Here is a 17,732-nt window from a genome sequence, read left to right on the forward strand (position 1 = left end):
GACCAAACTGAACATTTCTCTTTGGACAGCGTGGGGGGTTAGGGTTGCCAACCCTACGTGCAGCTGAAAATCTGCACACCCCTCGTCATCTGCCCGCTGCATCTGCGGTTCCATGGCTGCGGGTGTAGCTAGCCGCAGACCGTGCAGCTCTGTAGGGTTTACTACCGGAAAAAATCTGAGTACCAGTGGACCTGCACAGTTCAAATCCACGTTGTCCAAGGGTCAGCTCTAATCTGAAATGGGCTTGGGACAGCTGTGCTTTTGGCCTACGTGTGTGAGTTTTAATGTTTTCATATATAGAACTTGTATTTCTTAGTAACATGCTTATTTATTTAACTCTTTGCATTTAGGTTGTGGAAATAAAACTACAAGTAGAATTAGAAGAAAAAAGGAAAAAGGCTTTAAATTTCCAGAAAGTCTCCCGGAAAGGTATGATTACTTTTTAAAAAGCCTTCCCCTTTTGCGGTGCTCGATTTTCTGCTCACCGTCGCCTTGTGACATCGTGGCTTCCCGTGGAGCCTCCCCGGCGAGGCTGTTTACTCAGCAGCCTGGTCCTGGCATTTCAGTTCTTCTGAGGTTCGCTAGTATGAGTCAATAAGCCCCAGGGTGACCAACTTTGGGGGGCTCTCAGGATTGAGGTTCTGAGCCTGTCCCCCGTGTCCCCGGAGAGTGAGATGAACTCCCCCGGCTTTGCCCCCCACCCCACCGCGGTCCCCGTGTCTAGGCGTCGTGCTGCTCCCACGGCGCTCAGCAGTAGCTACCCCATCACTGGAAACCTGGGGAGGGGGCAGGGAGGATTCCTCCCTTTTACTGATGAGGAAACTGAGGTGAAGGAGGTGGTCCCTGTTGAGAGTCACGGAGCTCTAAGATTATGCAAGTCATGAGCGAGAAGCTTTGCCAGGTTGGAGACTCTAGGTTCCTGCTGAAGCCGAGAGCGGGCGTGGCGGTGTGGCTGTGCCGCCCTGCGTCGCAGAGGGGAGGTGGGACCCGCCTTGCTGTCCTCTGCTCTCCTTGGGGGGCGGGCACAGGTGCCCATGGTCGTGTGAGGAGCATCACCTCCTCCACTGCCTTAGTGAAAGCGAATCGCGTTACCTGTCTCTTTAGGTAAAGAGTCGAGACCTACGGGGCTTGATGCGTTACGGGAAAGCTTTGTGGTGAGTTCGGGACTGTCGCGTCGCTGTGCGAGGGGGTGTCTGTCTGCAGGAAGTCGTAGGCATGAATAGCGTTCCCTCTCGCTGGAGAGCAGTCCCCCTTGGGCCTACAGCTGGTTCTTTCCAGCTTCAGGCTCACCTGGGTGTTAACCTTGGTGGTTTGGGAAGGGCAGGCGTGGGTTTCGTCTTGCTTCCCCGCAGCCTCCTCCCCACCTTTGCGGTGTCTGCCGTGGACACGCCTGGCACGGCCTCCCAGGTCCTCCCGGTTGCATGTTGACTACAGTTCTGCTCTGGGTTCTCATTCTGTGTTTTCAGATCTCACGCTTATGATTTGTGTTCTGTGTCACAGGATTCGGGGATACCTGGAAGAAAAAGAAAAGCAAGCACATCTTTAACCGATGATGAAGGTCTGTCCCCCTGGTGCTTTGGCTGTCTGCAGGGCTCTCTGAACGCGCAGCTGGAGAGCTCACTCGGTGCTGCCGGGGCGTCGAGGACCGCCTGGACCGCGAGAGTCCGGTGGCTCAGTGGCTTATGCTCTTGGGGGCCGGGGGCCTTGGTGGATGGTGGGGTTTTGCAGTGGAGAGATGAGGAGTTGTGGAGGAGGGAAGGTGTCGGACCGTGTGCGTGCGTGCGCACGCGTGTGCCTTTTGTCGGTAGGGAGGAGAGGCAGTGCGTGTTGGGGGCAGGAGTCAGCGGGAGGGAAGGCGTGCCATGGTGAGGGCTCAGCTCAGATGGAGAGGTGGCCCGAGGGCGGGTGGGACTCTTAGCCACCAGGAGCCGGCTGTGGGGTTGCAGGGCTGGAGCTGCCGGACAGGAGCTGAGCTCGGGGAATCCTCAGCTGGGCAGGGGCTGGGACCTCTGAAATGGGCGATGATGAATTCATAGTGACACCGAACAACGTGCTTGTGGGTCTTTCTGTAGTGGGCTCTGCAGGTGGACAGGAAGTTCCACATCGCTCCCTGTTTGGGCCTGAGTAGGATGTGATGAAAACCGGCCTCTATTTCACACTGTGAAATGGAAGAGAAAGTATAAAGTATGGTCCCTTGTTTTTTGCTTACTTAATAAACTATCACTTCCAGATTTAACCTGAGAAATTAGGACTTAGTTTTCACTTCTCTAATGGCTGTGCATGACAGTTTTGAAGCCTTGTAGCGTTTCATGAGTAATTGCGAGGAAGATGCCATGGGGTCTCTCGCTGACATTTGATGGTGGCCATTCCAGTGGAAGACGAGGAGGAGACGATTGCAGAGGAAGAGGCGCTGGAGGGGGCTGCGGACCACCAGGCGGAGCTGTTGGAGTTAGCCAGAGAAGGTGGGCTCCGAGCGGCTTCCTGCGATGCTCTATTAAACATTTATTGAAACACACACGTAAGGTATGAAAACCGCAATAGGTTGCATGCGGTGTAAGCGGCCACGCCACCCAGTGTAGGAGAGAGCGCCATTCTGCCTCTGCCCTTGTCCCAGCGGGTGACTGCGGCCTGGATCTTGGCGTTTATCATTCCTTCCACTCAGTTTCCCCCTCCCCCTGCGTGAATCCTGAACGTACCGCTTTGTTTGGGTCTTAGAACTTGGTATAAACGGAATCACTCTGGAGGCTCACCCGCTGGCCTTTCTCAGTTCCGTTTCCGAGTTTCGTCCTCGTGGAGGTGTCTTGCTACAGAATCAGTGCCCACTGCTGAATGGTGGTCTGTGTGTGCATGTGTCACGGGTTAGCGGTTGTGCTGTTGGTGGGCAGTTCAGTGGTTTCCCTGCGTTCGTCCTCACAGGCGGCGCTGCCTGCAGCACTCTCGTGTGTCCTGTGCACACATGCTCGAGCGTCTGTGCTCAGAGCGGGGGGGCCGGCTTGCAGGGCGTGCACACACGAGGCGGCGCTCCGCCGTGGTTGGAGTGCTGGCCGGGCCCTGCGTCCCAGGAGCGCCTGGTGGTGTCTGCCTGTGGTGGGGGAGTGTCACCCACGAGGCGCAGCGTCTTCTCACAGCTGTCCTCGCCCACTTGATTTTGGGTTTTCTTTTCTGTACTGACTCTGGGTGTTCTTCCTGTGTTCTGGACACGTTTCCTTGTCAGTGACGTGTGTCCTAGTAACCTTTTTCCAGTCTGGAGTGGGTCTTCCTTCTCTTTATGGTGCCTTTTGAGGAACAGGTGTTCTTAATTTTAGTGTAGTTGAGTTTGTCCGTGTTGTTTAAATTTTTTTAACCTCAGGATCAAAAGGATGTCTTTGTGCATTGTCTAAAAATTTTTGTTTTACGCTCGTATCAATGTTTGTAATCCACCAAGAATCACTTTTGTCTCTAGTGTGAAATAAGAGTGCAGTTTCTTCTTTTTTCCCCAAATGGTTCACTAACTCTCCCCATGCCATTTGAAAAGGCCATCGTTCCTCAGTGATGCTCAGTGCTGGCTCACGTGTTAGTCACGTTTTCCTGAGACGCACGGCTCTTTCTGGGACCTTCATTGTTTTACTGGTCAGTTTGTACCAATACCACACTCCCTTGATTACTCTAGCTTTATAATAATTCTTGAGGCGTAGCTAGGTCAGTCCTTCTGCCTTATTCTTTTTTAGGAGACCTTTGACTAATTTGGGTCTATTTCAGATACAGCTCAGAATCAGTTTATCAAGTTTCAGAGAAAAACTGCTTGGGGATTTTGATTCAAATGTGGTTGAATTAGTGGGTGTTTGGTGAGAATTGCATCTCTATGAAGAGCTTTTCCAACCTATGATCAAGGTAGCCTCTCCGTTTACTTAGATCTCCTTAAATCGCTTCCGCTAACATGTTATGGTTGCATATTTTTATTAGATTTATTTCTAGGTGCATTATATTTTTTGAAGTTGTAATCAGTGGGTTTTTTTTCAGATTACGTTTTAATTTGTTGCTGGTCTGTAGAAATGCAGTTGATTTTTATTTACTGATCTTAAATCCAGCAGCTGTGCTAAATTCTCACATTACTTCATCTCTGAAGAATAACAGTTTTTTCTTTATAATGCTGGTCCTTCTATTACCGTTCCTTGCAATGAAGTGTAGAAATAGAGGTGCTGACGGTGGGCACCTTTGGCTTGTTCTTTTGTTTTTGGATGCACCACACAGCTTGTGGGATATTTAGTTCCCCGACCAGGGATTGCACCCGGGCCCTCAGCAGTGAAAGCATGTGGAGTCCTAACTGCTGGACCGCCAGGGCATTTCCCGGCCTTCGGCTCGTTCGTGATTTGAGAGGGACGTTTTCACCCGGAAAGGCAGCAGCTTGTGGTGGTTGGTCACGACTGCTTGGTTCAAATCCAGTGTGCTGTTTTATCTCTTCTCTTAGCCTTTGAGCTACACCTTGTCTTGCGTTCTTGTTGCAGGCCTTTCTGATTCGTGTGTGCATCCCTGACTTGGTAGAGTCTGTGTTAACTTGGAGCTACTCTACCCCTTCCTGTAAGGAATTGGGAGCAGCCCGGCCGGGTGCTTCTGGCTCGGGTCTCACGGAGATGCGGCCGCCAGCAGGCCCAGCCTCCGGTCCTCCCCAGCTGGCCCCCGAGCTGGCCGGGTGGATGGTGGTTGGCAGGCGAGTCCAGTCCCCCTACACGGGGACTTCTCTGGGTGGCTGTTCGAGTGTCCTCAGGATGGGGTGGCACGGTGGCTGGTGTCCCCACAGCAGGCGATCACCCTGGTTATCCCTGGCCACTCAGGGGAACTGACCAGGCTGTGACCGCAGGGAGCCGTGTCACCGGGGCACATCTTCGTCCATTTACTGGGGTGCCTCTTCCTGGTCGGGTCTCCTCTCGTGCCCCTCATGAACCTTTCAGCACTTTCTTTATGTAGATGTTGTGAATTTTTTAAAACCTAAATTCTAAGTATTTAAATACTTCCTATCTAAAGAAGTATAGAAATACTTTCTGTCTAAATAGAATCTTCTTTCCCATTATATCTTCAAACTAGTTTATATGTGTGAAGGCTGTTGATTCCTGTGAGTTGTTTGTTCCAAGACACCTTACGAATTATCTTATTCTTGAGGTAGTTTTTCAGTTGTTTCTGCTGTTTTTCTTTTTTTCCTACTTTGATAGTCATTATATGATGTATATGTACATTTCCCTGCATTTTGTTATGAAAACATGCAAACAGAAAAGTTGAAGAACCTTATTACGAACGCCCATACACCCGCCACCTCCCTTCCACAATTGGTCTTCGCTTTATCACGTATCTACCTATCAGACCCATATGATGAATAGTTTAAATCATGAGCAAGTGAAGTCACTGGATTATAAGTCTTAAACAAAGAGAGCCCTTAATACTGTTCTTTTGGGGTACTTCTCTGTGGCGTTTGTTACTTTGACCACAGATTTTAGTGACATACGGTGTACGTGCAGAAAGGCTCATGTATCACAGGTACACAGCTCACAGCGTTCGTTGCCTTGTTATATATAACACCCAGTGGAACTGTGTTTGAATACAAACCTGGGTCCAAGTTTCCGATTACTCCCCTGGACAGACCCATGGACTGGGAAATAGCGACGTCAGAGGGCATGAAATTTAAAGCTCTTCAGCTTTTCACACTGGTTTCCAGAAAAGTTAAGCCTGTTTGTACCATCACCCGCAGTGGTGAGACTGATTCATTATGCTCATCCAGCATTACGGTTGTAAGGTGGTTGCCATGCAGTGGGGGATGCATTGCGCACTGGTTTCTGGAGGTGCTCAGTTAAAGAGATACTGTATGAGCCCTTTAGAGTGTTTTGTGTGTGAGACAGCTCCATGTCCCTCGCCCACTGGGCTTCCGTGTGGTGGGCTGTTTGATCAATTAGGGTGAGCTCTTTATACAAAAAGTCTATAGCAATATTTTATCATCTTTTTTGAACATTTTTTGTTTTATTTTTACTTTTACTTGATGTTTTGTATTTTTATGTCTCATCTCCACTGATTATTTCTATCAGTAGTATTTTTATATTTTCATTTATTAATCTGTAGATTTTACTGTACATTTATTAAGATTATTTCAGGAATATTTGTTCCTTTATGAATAAAACCTGAGTTTCTTCATTTCAAAGATTCTCATCTTTATAAAGAAAAGGTCGTATATCTTGTATCAGTAACGGACAATCATTATTAGTTTTTGGAAAAAAATAAATGTGCTTTTAGAAAATACATACATTTCCCAAGGAATTAATTTAAAGCTAGGAAAAGGAATATACGTTTGACCCCTGAACAACACAGGTGTGAACTGCACAGGTCCACTTACTTACACGTGGATTTTTTCCAATAGTAAACACTACAGTGGTACACGATCGATCCACGGTTGATCGGGTGTGGAGGAACCTCGTACAAGGAGAGCAGACTAAGTTACACTCGGGTTTTCCACTGCAGGGTCGGCAACGCTAACCTCTGAGTTGTTCAAGGTCAACTGTATATGAAAGGGCCCTTCTCACTGTGTTTTCTTCCCTGCTGACACTATTGGTGTAAAATAATCTTTCTTCCTACAATCCTTTCCAGCTGAATTGCCCTTAATTGATTTGATGAAGTTGTATGAAGGTGCCTTTCTGCCGAATTTCCAGTGGCCCCAACCTAAACCTGACAGTGAAGAGACAAGTGAAGACGAAGGTCTGTTTTAACATCTTTGAAGAATTCAGCTTTGAAAACAAAAGCCAAAATACTTAACAGAGGAAGGGTGCTTAAAACAGAGTTTAAGAATTACCTTCACTCCTTTCAGTCTGATAAAAAGTTGAAAATATATTTAATATGAAAGTTTATATTAATAGTTTCATTAAATTCTGTGCTTTTTATTTTTATTGGTTAACTTGGCATAATTATCAGAGTACTTGATCAAGTTGTGAACAGTGTAGAAATACTCTTCTCCACATTTATACACATTTTACGGGCCTAGGTTTTATCATTTATCCAGGCTGTGCTGTGTTTGTTTAATTTAACACACCCAGTTTAAGGACTTTACTTGACTTTTATTGGAGTTCCAAGGAGGTACACAGACTACGCCCGGAAGAGTCCACGTGTCGTTTTCATCCCCCCTGTTCTGGTCCATAGACGTGGCTGCCTGCGGGGGGCAGCAAGGGAGGGGCCCAGAAGATTCTGCGGGGAGGCCAGGGCTTGCCGGACCCCACGCTGCAACAGGACTCCAGGGGGGGCTGGTGGCCCCCTTGCTTGCCCAAACTAGGATGCTTCTGATCCTTCCATTCTTGGTGGTGGAGGGCAGTCACTAAACCCTTAGATGGCTGTAAATCTCTGGGTGATACTAGCTCCTGATGCTGCACAGACATTTTCCAACTTCACCCAAGGGCCTTCCAGAGCCGTCCTACAAACTCCATAAGAGTTTGTACCTGTTTATCTGGATACATTGTTAACTATCTAAAGTGGATTAAAAACAAAAATCTGCTGCTCAATTCTGTCTTTGAAGTGTTTGGGTTCTAGCAACTCCTTTTCTTTTTTCTCTTCTCTCTCTTTTTTTTGTCATGTTAAGTGGCCTCATAATACTATCACAGCCTCTCAAACCTCACAAATCCCGTTTTTCCATTGATCACAGACATGGAAGACTGCTCGGGTGACCGGGAGAGCCGGAAGGGTGTGGTTCTCATCGACTCGCTCTTCATCATGGACCAGTTTAAAGCCACAGAGAGAGTGGTTGTCGGGAAGCCTCACACAAAGGACATCGCGGAAGTGACCGCTGTGGCCGAAGCCATCCTGCCCAAGGGCAGTGCTCGGATCAGCACCGCGGTGAGCCGCTGCGCCCTGTGTGAGGGATGGTGTCTCTGTTGAGGGGAAAAGCTACCTCCTTCCAAACGAGCTCTTTATCCCAACGGCAGAAGTTGTCAGGAAAAACAATCAAGGATCTTTCTTTTGCTGTTATCTGTAAATCATCTTTGTGGCTTTCCAGTAGGCTTATCATATGAGTGATCTGACAACAGTTGTAATTGTTGTTCTGAGATGTGCCTGTTGGGCCCGTCTGCCCCTGCAGGTGAAGTTGAACGCTCCGGCTCTTCTGTACGGCGCCCTCAGAGATTACCAGAAGATTGGCCTGGACTGGCTGGCCAAGCTCTACCGGAAGAACCTCAATGGCGTATTGGCAGATGAAGCTGGGCTTGGTAAAACAGTGCAGATCATTGCTTTTTTTGCCCACCTAGCCTGTAATGAAGGTAAGAGCTTGTTGTTTTTTGAACAGTTCGTATTTGCTGAAACTGAACCATAGGCAGTGCATCTGGCATGAGGGTGGGGAGAGGCCTTTATTCTCTGCTCCTTTGTTCCGTGCTCTGGTCCAGACTCAGAGAACTGGGCTCAGAGGCACTCATCACTGGAACAAACAAAGCACTCGTTCACAACAAACACTAGATCGAGTAACTCACCATTTTTCAAAGTCTAACGTAATATAAGACCCAGCAGGCTGTGTGACTGGGGCTTTGTGACTTCCAGGCTGCAGGGCCTCTGCGCTACTTCACGTTGGCATGAGTCCTCGTGGCCGGGCTCTCCCCTTGGGCTGCCCGTGGGCCGGCGGGTGCGCGTCCCCCGTGGCGTGATTGGTCGCCCTGCTGAGGCCTATCGGCGTCTCCCCTGTGCTGTGGCGCAGGCCCTCCTGTCTTTGCTGGATTCCGCCACCCCTGGAGCCTTGTGAGGGCTCAGCGTCTGTGCAGCAGCAGAGGGACGGGGTGCCCACACTCTGCGGCAGGCCGTGCCCTCACCCCGGACGTCTGCCTCCTCACCCCTCGGCTCTTCCAGCTCGCACAGACGTTCAGCCTTCGGCCCCCGTTCACTGCCCTCCGCTTGGCTGTGGGCCTGGCGCCAGCCTGCTCCCCGCCTGTGCTGTGGGGCTGTGGACGAGCCTGTGTGCATGTCTCTAACACGGGACAGGGGCTTATAGGCTTCCTCTCGCAAGGGAAGTGTCCCGTAGCACCGGGGGTAGGGGAGCAGGAACCTCGCGTTCCAGCACTTAGCCAGCTCCTGAGGAAGCACAGGCCTCCACCTTCATCTCCGTGTCATAGCTTCAGTAGCGGGGGGGGGGGCCCTTGAGTTTAGGGGGAGTCGGCACCCTGAGTCGGCTAGATGGAGATTCCTTCAGCCCTGGGATCGTTTCTTCCTCCCCGGCCCCTCTAAATTCCTTCACAGTTACCTTAGCATCTTTAGTAAATAACTCTTCTTTGCCCTTGGTTTTGAAAGCTTACTTGATCTTACCTTTAGTACAAATAGATCAACTTTGAGGCCTTATTTCCTTGTGCTAATATGTTTGTTTTTGACCCAGTACTGCAAAGTGTACGATGTAGTACTTTAAAATGAGTTTTTATATATATATAGTTATCTCAAGATAGAAGAGCTACCTTGTCTTACTATTGTATTGTTTAGTTGAAAAAAGTGTTCATTATTGTATTTATAATAGTAAGAACTTGGAAGCAGTGTACACTTTCAAAAGTAGGGGATTTTATTTCATCGGTTGAACAAACAAATGGATCAGTTATTCGTTCCATAGGTGCTTACCCAGCACCTACCTGGTCCCAGGCACTGTTGTAGGCACCGGGGGTGCAGCTGTGAGCAAAACAAAGCCCCCCCACCACCCGTGAGGCTCACAGCAGGCACAGTGAATAAGGATTCCACACATGGGAAGCAGCACGTTGCCATTGTGTATGGCGTGCTCGGCACAGCCTGTGAGCAGAGGCCTGAGAAAGCCGTGGCCACCAGGATCGAGGGACTTGGGAACATGGGGTGGTGGGTGCAGAGGCTGAAGGGGTTGCCGGTGTGTCCACGGGACAGTGCTGAGGCTGGTGCGGAGGCCAGAGGGTGCAGAGCCAGGAAGGCCGCCGGCCGGCCAGGTGAGGGCCTTGCAGGCTGCGCAGGGTCTGGCTCTTCCTGGTTAGAGGTCCGTGTTAGTGCGGGTGTCGGAGGGGTCACTGGACCTCCTTGGTGCTGGGAACAGACTCAGAGGGCCAGCTGTTGGGAAGCTTGCCGCCCTGGGGGAGAGGCGGGGGCCTGGCAGGTCCTGGGGGGCCTGAAGGGAGGGCGGGCAGGCGTGTGCCGCCCGCTCCGCTTCCGCACAGGACAGGCCGAGTGGGGCCTGCCTGGGACCTGGCTCCCCTGCCTGCCCCCGCCCCCTGGGGCCCAGTGTCCTTGGCCTCCTCCTCACTGTGGGACCGTAAAGCTGGAGTTCACCGGTTCCTCAAGAGCAGAGGGCTCACTCCAAGAGACTCTGAGCGAGGGGGTTCTGGTAAGTTCACAGTTGGAATCCCTCACAAACTCACCACTTTTTTCTTTCTAAAGTAAAACAGCCAACAGTCTGTAGCTGTCCACCTGCTTCCATCCCCAGTGGTGACCCCTCGGGGCAGTCTGCTGTGTGTCCTGCCTTGCTTCGCCCAGGTGTCAACAGACATGCTCACAAGCACATACACAGACACTTGTCCCTCCTCTCCAGAAATGGAACGGTGTGCTAACTGCTAGTGAGACAAACAAACAAACTTGCTTTTCACTGGAGGGGCAAGGCACCTGGGGTTGATTTACATTTCCCTACGCACGAGGCCATGCCCTTCGGAGAGTGTACCGCCTGCTTGTATGTTTCCCTCTGTGAAATTTCTTTTTTCTTTCTCTTTCTCTTTTTTTTGGCTGCACCGCGCAGCTTGTGGGATCTTGGTTCCCTGACCAGGGATCGAACCCAGGCCCTCCGCAGTGGAGGCACGGAGTCCTGACCACTGGACCGCCAGGGAAGTCCCATCCTTTGTAGAATTTCCGTTCACTTCCTTGTTCGTTTTCCTCTTAGGTGGTTTTATTTTAATTGAAGTATAGTTGATTTATATTATTGTGTTAGTTCCAGGTGTACAGCAAAGTGATTGAGTGTTATATATATATATTTTGAGGTTATTTTCCATTATAGGTTATTACAAGATATTGAATATAGTTCCCTGTGCTATAGTAAATCCTTACTGCTTGTCAATTTTTTTTTTTCTTAAATTTATTTTTAGCTGCGTTGGGTCTTCATTGCTGCATGCGGGCTTTTCTCTAGTTGCGGTGAGCGGGGGCCACTCATCGCCACGGTGCGCAGGCCTCTCATTGCGGTGGCCTCTCGCGTTGCAGAGCACGGGCTCCAGGCGTGCAGGCTTCAGTAGTTGTGGCTCGCGGGCTCTAGAGCACAGACCCGGCAGCCGTGGCGCATGGGCTTAGTTTCTCTGCGGCATGTAGGATCCTCCCAGACCAGGGCTCGAACCCGCGTCCCCTGCATTGGCAGGCAGACTCTCAACCACTGTGCCACCAGGGAAGCCCTGCTTATCGATTTTATGTATAGTAGTTTGTATGTTAATCCCATACTCCTAATTTCCCTTTGGTAACCATAAGTTGTTAATTTTTTTTCTGTGTCTGTGAATCTTTTTTGTTTTGTAAATGGGTTCAGTTGTATTATTTTTTAGATTCCACATATAAGTGTTAACATAATATCTGTCTTTCGCTGACTTACTTCACTCAGTATGATAATCTCTGGGTCCACCCATGTTGCTGCAAATGGCATTATTTCATTCTTTTTTATGGCTGAGTAGTATTCGTGCGTGTGTGTGTGTGTGTGTGTGTGTGTGTGTGTGTGTGTGTACACCACATCTTCTTTATTCATTCCTCTGTTGATGGACATTCAGGTTGTTTCCATGTCTTGGCTATTGTGAATAGTGCTACTGTGACCATTGGGTGCAGGTACCTTTTCTAATTAGAGTTTCCTCTGGATATACGCCCATGGGCGGGACTGCTGGATCATATGGCAACTCTCATTTTAGTTTTTGAGGAACCTCCATACTGTTCTCCATAGTGGCTGCACCAACTTACATTCCCACCAACAGCGTAGGAGGGTTCCCTTCTCTCCACACCCTCTGCAGCGTTTACTGCTTGTAGACTTTTTGACGGTGGCCTTTCTGAGCGGTATGAGGTGATATCTCGCTGTAGTTTTGATCTGCATTTCTCTGATAATTAGCGATGTTGAGCATCTTTTCATGTGCCTCTTAGCCATCTGTGTCTTTTTTGGAGCAATGTCTGTTTAGGTCTTCTGCCCATTTTTTGATTGAGGTGTTTGTCTTTTCAATATTGAGTTTTATGAGCTGTTTGTATATTTTGGATGTTAAAACCCTTGTCAACTGTATTGTTTGCAGATATTTTCTCCCGTTTTGGCTGGTTCTTTTCAAGGATCAGTAGTAATAACACTTGCTCATGAGCTGTAATGGCTCGAGATGTGTGTGTTACAGGTATTGTTTCCAAGCCTGCCATTTCTGACTTTTAACTTGGTTTATGTTTATTTGTAGCACAGAAGTTGACATTTATGTGTGTATTGCCCAGAAATTTAAGAAACGCTTACTTTTCCGAAGAATGCAGTTGAAACCGTGTGCTTTGGGCTGGGTTGGGATGGGTTTGGGTGTGTTCTGACTGGCGGCTGGGGACCGTGACGAGTGTGAGTGTTGGACCAGTGCCTGTAGCATGGGGCTGCCAGCGGGCCGTGCTGGCCGCGGGGCTCGAGGCTGAGGGTCTTCCTTTCTGAGCATTGTTCACTGTAGATGGGAGTCCTTCCCCTGCTTACGTTAAGGGGTCATGTTTGAATCCGCTCTCATTTTACTGGCTGCTCACTCACTCGGTTCCTCTCTGTTGAGTGCGTCCTGCCTTGGCCCTGGGAGCCGGGCAGCGGCCCGTCCTGACGGTGGCGGCTGCACTGTAGGGCGGGCAGGGACCCCCCGCGTCCCAGTGATGTCTGCTCTAGTCGCACCCTGGCCTCACGCACACCTGCTGACCGGGCACAGCGCTGGGGACCTGCCCCAGACAGATGGTTTTTGTTACAGAGGGCATTTGTATGTCTCCTGTGTAGGCAACTGGGGCCCTCATCTTGTCGTTGTGAGGGGCTGTAACATCCTCAAGTGGGAGCTCGAACTGAAGCGCTGGTGTCCGGGGCTCAAAACGCTCTTGTATGTTGGCAGCCATAGAGAACTCAAGGCAAAGAGACAGGTATGTTAGTTTAAACTTGAAATAGAACTAAACAGAAAACATCTTACTTTCTATGGAAGACACATTTCAAAGTGTCCACTGTCAATCACTCGTTTATGAGATTACTGTCAATCACTCGTTTATGAGATACGAGACCTTCTGGTTGTCTGGGCTTAGAGCCGCCTTGAAGCATAGACTACACTCAGGAAACCGGCCATTCCATGCAGGGCTTGTGTTCACCTCCCAGGAAGCGAGGGAGCTTCCCCCAGAGCTCGGATGGTCTCTGGAGGTGCTGTCATCCTTTTATTAAACTGTAGACCTGTTGGTTATCACAGGCAGAAATAAGAAATTGTGATGCATCCTGAGTTCTGAATTACAGATCCGTAAAATAATTCCCATGGATGTGTTTATTAGGAATATTTGTGACAAACAGATGAGCTTCTGAAATAAATGTGGACTCTTACTTTTCTATTTTCTGCCCAGTAGTTCCTAGCACTAGATTCTAGGTAGAAGTATGTTACAGGTCACAGGTTTTCATCAGAGAGGACATTTTGGCTTACGGTTAGACTCTACTGTGTTGAGTAATATTTACTTAAAAAGCGAGTGCTTTGAGGGGTCTTTTCTTTTTTCCTCTCTTTTTTTTTTTAACCCTCTGGTAATTAATTTGCTTTTTAATATCTTGGAATGTAGTCAGCTGCAGCATAGATGCTCACATTTCCTGTCATCTTCTGAATACGTGTTCCATCACTAAGATGATAGACTATGAAAGCGAGCCCCATTTCTGGATGCTGTTTGCTGATCTGTTTTCCAAAAGCGATTGTTAATGCCTCCAAAGCAGTTTCGTAATTTGTCCACACAAGTGCTTAGCCTCCTAAAGAAAAAGATCATAAAAACATAAACAGCTGTTTTCTGTGTGATGAGAGAGCAGGTGACCAAGGAAAAGGAGGGGTGACGGCGGTGGGGCAGGTTAGGTGGGTAGTGAGCGCGCACGGAAGTCCTCTCCAGGCCGCTTGTTCCTGCACAGACAGTGAGGCCTGGCTTTTGTGCTGCAGGGGTGGACAGAGCCCAACCGCATCAACGTCTGCATCACGTCCTACAAGCAGTTCTTCAAGGGCTACGCGTCCTTCACACGGGTGCGCTGGAAGTGCCTGGTCATCGACGAGATGCAGCGTGTGAAGGGCATGACCGAGAGGCACTGGGAGGCCGTGTTCACCCTGCAGAGGTCTGGCCACCCCTCTCCGCATGCCGTGTGCTGGGTATTGTTGATGTAGAGGTTCTTTGGAGGGACTGTAGGAAACTGCAGGCTCCCAGAATGGCCTTTCAGCTTCAAGGGCTCCCCTCACTGAAGGCGCTCATTTAATTCAGTCCGTTCCTCAAGACGTGTGTGTGTGTATGTGTGTGTGTGTGTGTGTCTGTGTGTGTGTGTGCGCGTGTGTGTGTCTGCGTGTGTGTGTCTGTGTGTGTGTGTCTGTGTGTGTGCATGTGTCTGTGTGTGTGTCTCTGTGTGTGTGTGTCTGTGTATGTGTGTCTGTGTGTGTGTTAGCTCCCGAGGATCGTTGTCCCTTTCCTTGAATGTCTCCCGAGACAGGCTCTGCGCCCAGCTTGACGTTTCAGGTGTCATCTCCCGTTGTGTGTTCAGCCAGCAGCGACTGCTGCTCATCGACGCCCCGCTGCACAACACCTTCCTGGAGCTGTGGACCATGGTGCACTTCCTCATCCCGGGCATCTCCAGGCCGTACCTGCACTTGCCCCTGAAAGCCCCCAGCGAGGAGAATCAGGACTACTACCACAAAGTGGTCATCCGGCTGCACCGGGTATGCGGCCGCCGCTGCGGGTCCCTGCTTCACGAGCACCCCCGGCTTAGCGTGTATGGGCCACGAATTCATTTTAGCAAAGGAGAACTTTCTTTTTTCAGGTGACACAGCCCTTTATTTTGCGGAGAACTAAGAGAGATGTGGAGAAGCAGCTAACGAAGAAATACGAGCACGTCCTGAAGTGCCGCCTCTCCAATCGACAGAAGGCCTTGTACGAGGACGTCATCCTGCAGCCGGGGTGAGCTCAGGGCTGCGCACTCCTGGCCACCTTCCTGGGGAAGAGCGGGCCCCTCTGGCCTTCCAGAAGACTCCTCCTCGGCGGTGGGCCTCTGCAGCTGGAGGCCATGCTCACGCCCGGCCCTGGCGGCTCCGCTCCTCTCAGGCTGGCAGGCTGCCCCTCCCTGGTCCCGTCAGAGGCCATGCCCAGAGCCGGCCCAGGAGGAGCACAGCGTCGCAAGCCGCTCGGTGCCGCACTGCACTGGAGGTTCACGCAGGAGGCCGTGCTGATTGAGTGGCTCGTCCGTTCACAGCCGCGTGTAGGATGTGAGACCGAGGCCCGTGTGCCGTGTGGTCAGGCGCTCCAGGGCCACACCGGGTGGCCACGGGCACCTCTGTATGGACCCTAGAAGGGTGGGGCCCCGTCCTGTCCATGATCCTTCCCATGACCTGTTTGGCTCTTTGTCATTGGTCGCGAGCGTTGTGTGCTTAAGTGCGTAACGTGGTCCGGATAGCGTCCACGGCAGCAGGTGTGCAGGAGAGGGTTTTGCTGTTAATGCCTGCTTGTGTCATAGGCTTCTTTTTAGACAGCTTTAGGACGGAGTGTAAGTAGCCAGTCCTTGGCAACCAGCGTCATGCTGCGGCAGGCCGTTGACCATCTCAGTCAGGCATAGGAGCTGTGGAGACCCCACCCCTGACAACACGTGCAGTGACAGCTCCTGCTTCCGGGACACTGGGAGCAGACAGCCCGCGGCACGGCTGGCGCCTGCTGGCGGTCAGCTGTCTCAGCCCGTGCTGATCCGGAGAGAATCGCAGCGTGCGCAAAGGGCGGGTCCTGGACCAGCAGGCATCCCTTCACCAGACAGACAGAGCCCCGGCGTCCTCGGGACGCCTGCCGTGTCGCTCTTTGGTGGCGTGCCGTGGGACGTCGCTTTGGTTGCGCTTGGCAGTGACGAGCTTGGTCCCGCTTGTCGAGTGTGGGATGCTCTCTGTGTGCTCATAGGAGAGGCCCCTGCATCCGGGAAGCACTGGGCCAGCAGAGCCTAGGTTGTCCTGTGCCGCAAGGTCCCGATGGAGCGGCGGGGAGATTCCCTGTCTTAGGTCCCTGCACCTCTTTCTCTCGGGCCTGTTGGTCAAGTCAAGGGGGGCCATGAGCAGGCGTGTGCTAACCCCACGGCGGCTCCCGGGCGTGCCCTGCACGCCTTGGCGCGTGTTGACGCTATGGTCTCGGGGTCCTCGGATGGGCTCTGAACGTCGCTCCCGGTCAGCGCCTTCCTGCCCTCTGCGTGGCGACCGTGTCACACGTTTCTACCGCCTTCCCAGAGAGCCCTGCGGGCCCGCCTGTGGTGGCGCCACCTCCTCCTGGTTTCTGTTACAGCCCTTCCGGCAGCTCTGAGCTCAGCCCTCAGGAGCCTCCATGTGCAGTTTTCTTGGTCTTGTGTTTTCTCTCCTGTCTCATCTGGACACATATCGCTGGCCTCTGAACGGCCGCCCTCCCCACTCCCCTTCTGCTCTCTGGCACCGCCTGTGCGCCGTCCATGTCCCCGACCCCACCCCGCTCCACCCCTGCGCCCACGCGCTCCGTCCTGGCGGGAGCTGCCTGGGCCGCCGGGCTGACCGCGTCCTCCTGTGGCGGCTTGAGCTGTCCCCAGGCACCGCAGATCCCACGTGTGCGGGACTGGCTTCCCCAGACGTGCCTCTCCGCTAGGCTTGCCTGACTCAGGACGCTGTGCTCCACCGTCCAGGCCGTCCTCCCGTCCTGCCGTCCCCTCTGCTCCCGCTCTGCTCCCCCTCTGCTCGCGAGTCCCTGCCCGCCCCTCTCCACAGCTCCTTCCTGCCTCGCCCGCTGGGCGCGCTGTGCTCTGCGGCCGCCCTTGGGGGCCCCCAGCCTGGAGGTCTCAGCTGGCCTCCATGCAGTCCCCGCACTGTGGCCCCCGTGGCGCCGGCGCGGTATCAGGACTGTGGGTCTCCTCCTTCGCCGGACCACCCCGTCCAGTCACTCCTACCCCTGCCCCTCGAGGGCCTTCTCCCCTAGGCCGGGTGTTCTCACCCCGCCACTGCCTGCCGGTGCCCGTCATGGCTGCCGTGGAGAATGGCGTCGTCCCTGTCGCGGGAGGCGAGGAGGGCTGTTCCCGTCTGCCGCGCGCCCTGGCTCTCCGGCTGCCCATCCTGTGTCACGGGGGTGGTGAGCGAGTCTGAGAACCCTCACCGCACAGAGGTGGGTCCGGATGTCGTTGCCGTGCGAGCCAGGTCTGGGGAGAGCGCGCCGACTGCGTGTCTGTGGAGCCCGGCCGGCACGTGCTTGCAGCCAAGGCAGTGCTCGTGTCTCTCCCCACGCACAGGACGCAGGAAGCTCTGAAGAGCGGGCGCTTTGTGGACGTGCTGAGCATCCTGCTGCGGCTGCAGCGGATCTGCAACCACCCCGGGCTGGTGGCGCCCCGGCTCCCGGAGTCCTCCTACACGGCGGGGCCGCTGCAGTGCCGCTCGGCCTCGCTCATCCTGAAGGCGCTTGACCGAGACTTCTGGAAGGTACGCAGAGGGTGCGGGTGGCTCTGCCTGAGGTCTGTTCTGGGTGCTTCCGGAACGTCGGTCTCCACTAACTTGCGTCCTGCGTTTCGCCATCGCCTGATGCTGGGCAGCATCGAGTGGCGGTGTGAT

General features: G+C 52.2%; 1 protein-coding gene across 12 annotated transcripts in view; it reads left to right on the forward strand.

The window, feature by feature from the left end:
- EP400 (E1A binding protein p400) overlaps window positions 1-17,732 on the forward strand; it is a 111,502-nt gene that overhangs the window by 41,445 nt on the left and 52,325 nt on the right. For all 12 annotated transcript variants that reach the window (XM_033440632.2, XM_033440625.2, XM_033440627.2 and 9 more), the window contains 12 exons: window positions 351-429; window positions 1,105-1,154; window positions 1,501-1,558; window positions 2,373-2,462; window positions 6,607-6,714; window positions 7,649-7,839; window positions 8,081-8,258; window positions 12,929-13,065; window positions 14,097-14,266; window positions 14,684-14,858; window positions 14,960-15,096; window positions 17,417-17,603. In XM_033440632.2, the coding sequence (XP_033296523.2) occupies window positions 351-429; window positions 1,105-1,154; window positions 1,501-1,558; window positions 2,373-2,462; window positions 6,607-6,714; window positions 7,649-7,839; window positions 8,081-8,258; window positions 12,929-13,065; window positions 14,097-14,266; window positions 14,684-14,858; window positions 14,960-15,096; window positions 17,417-17,603 (1,560 nt within the window). The remainder of the gene's footprint in view (window positions 1-350; window positions 430-1,104; window positions 1,155-1,500; window positions 1,559-2,372; window positions 2,463-6,606; window positions 6,715-7,648; window positions 7,840-8,080; window positions 8,259-12,928; window positions 13,066-14,096; window positions 14,267-14,683; window positions 14,859-14,959; window positions 15,097-17,416; window positions 17,604-17,732) is intronic.

Source organism: Orcinus orca, chromosome 15 (genome assembly GCF_937001465.1).
Source record: "Orcinus orca chromosome 15, mOrcOrc1.1, whole genome shotgun sequence".
In the NCBI taxonomy this organism is placed as follows: Eukaryota; Metazoa; Chordata; class Mammalia; order Artiodactyla; family Delphinidae; genus Orcinus; species Orcinus orca.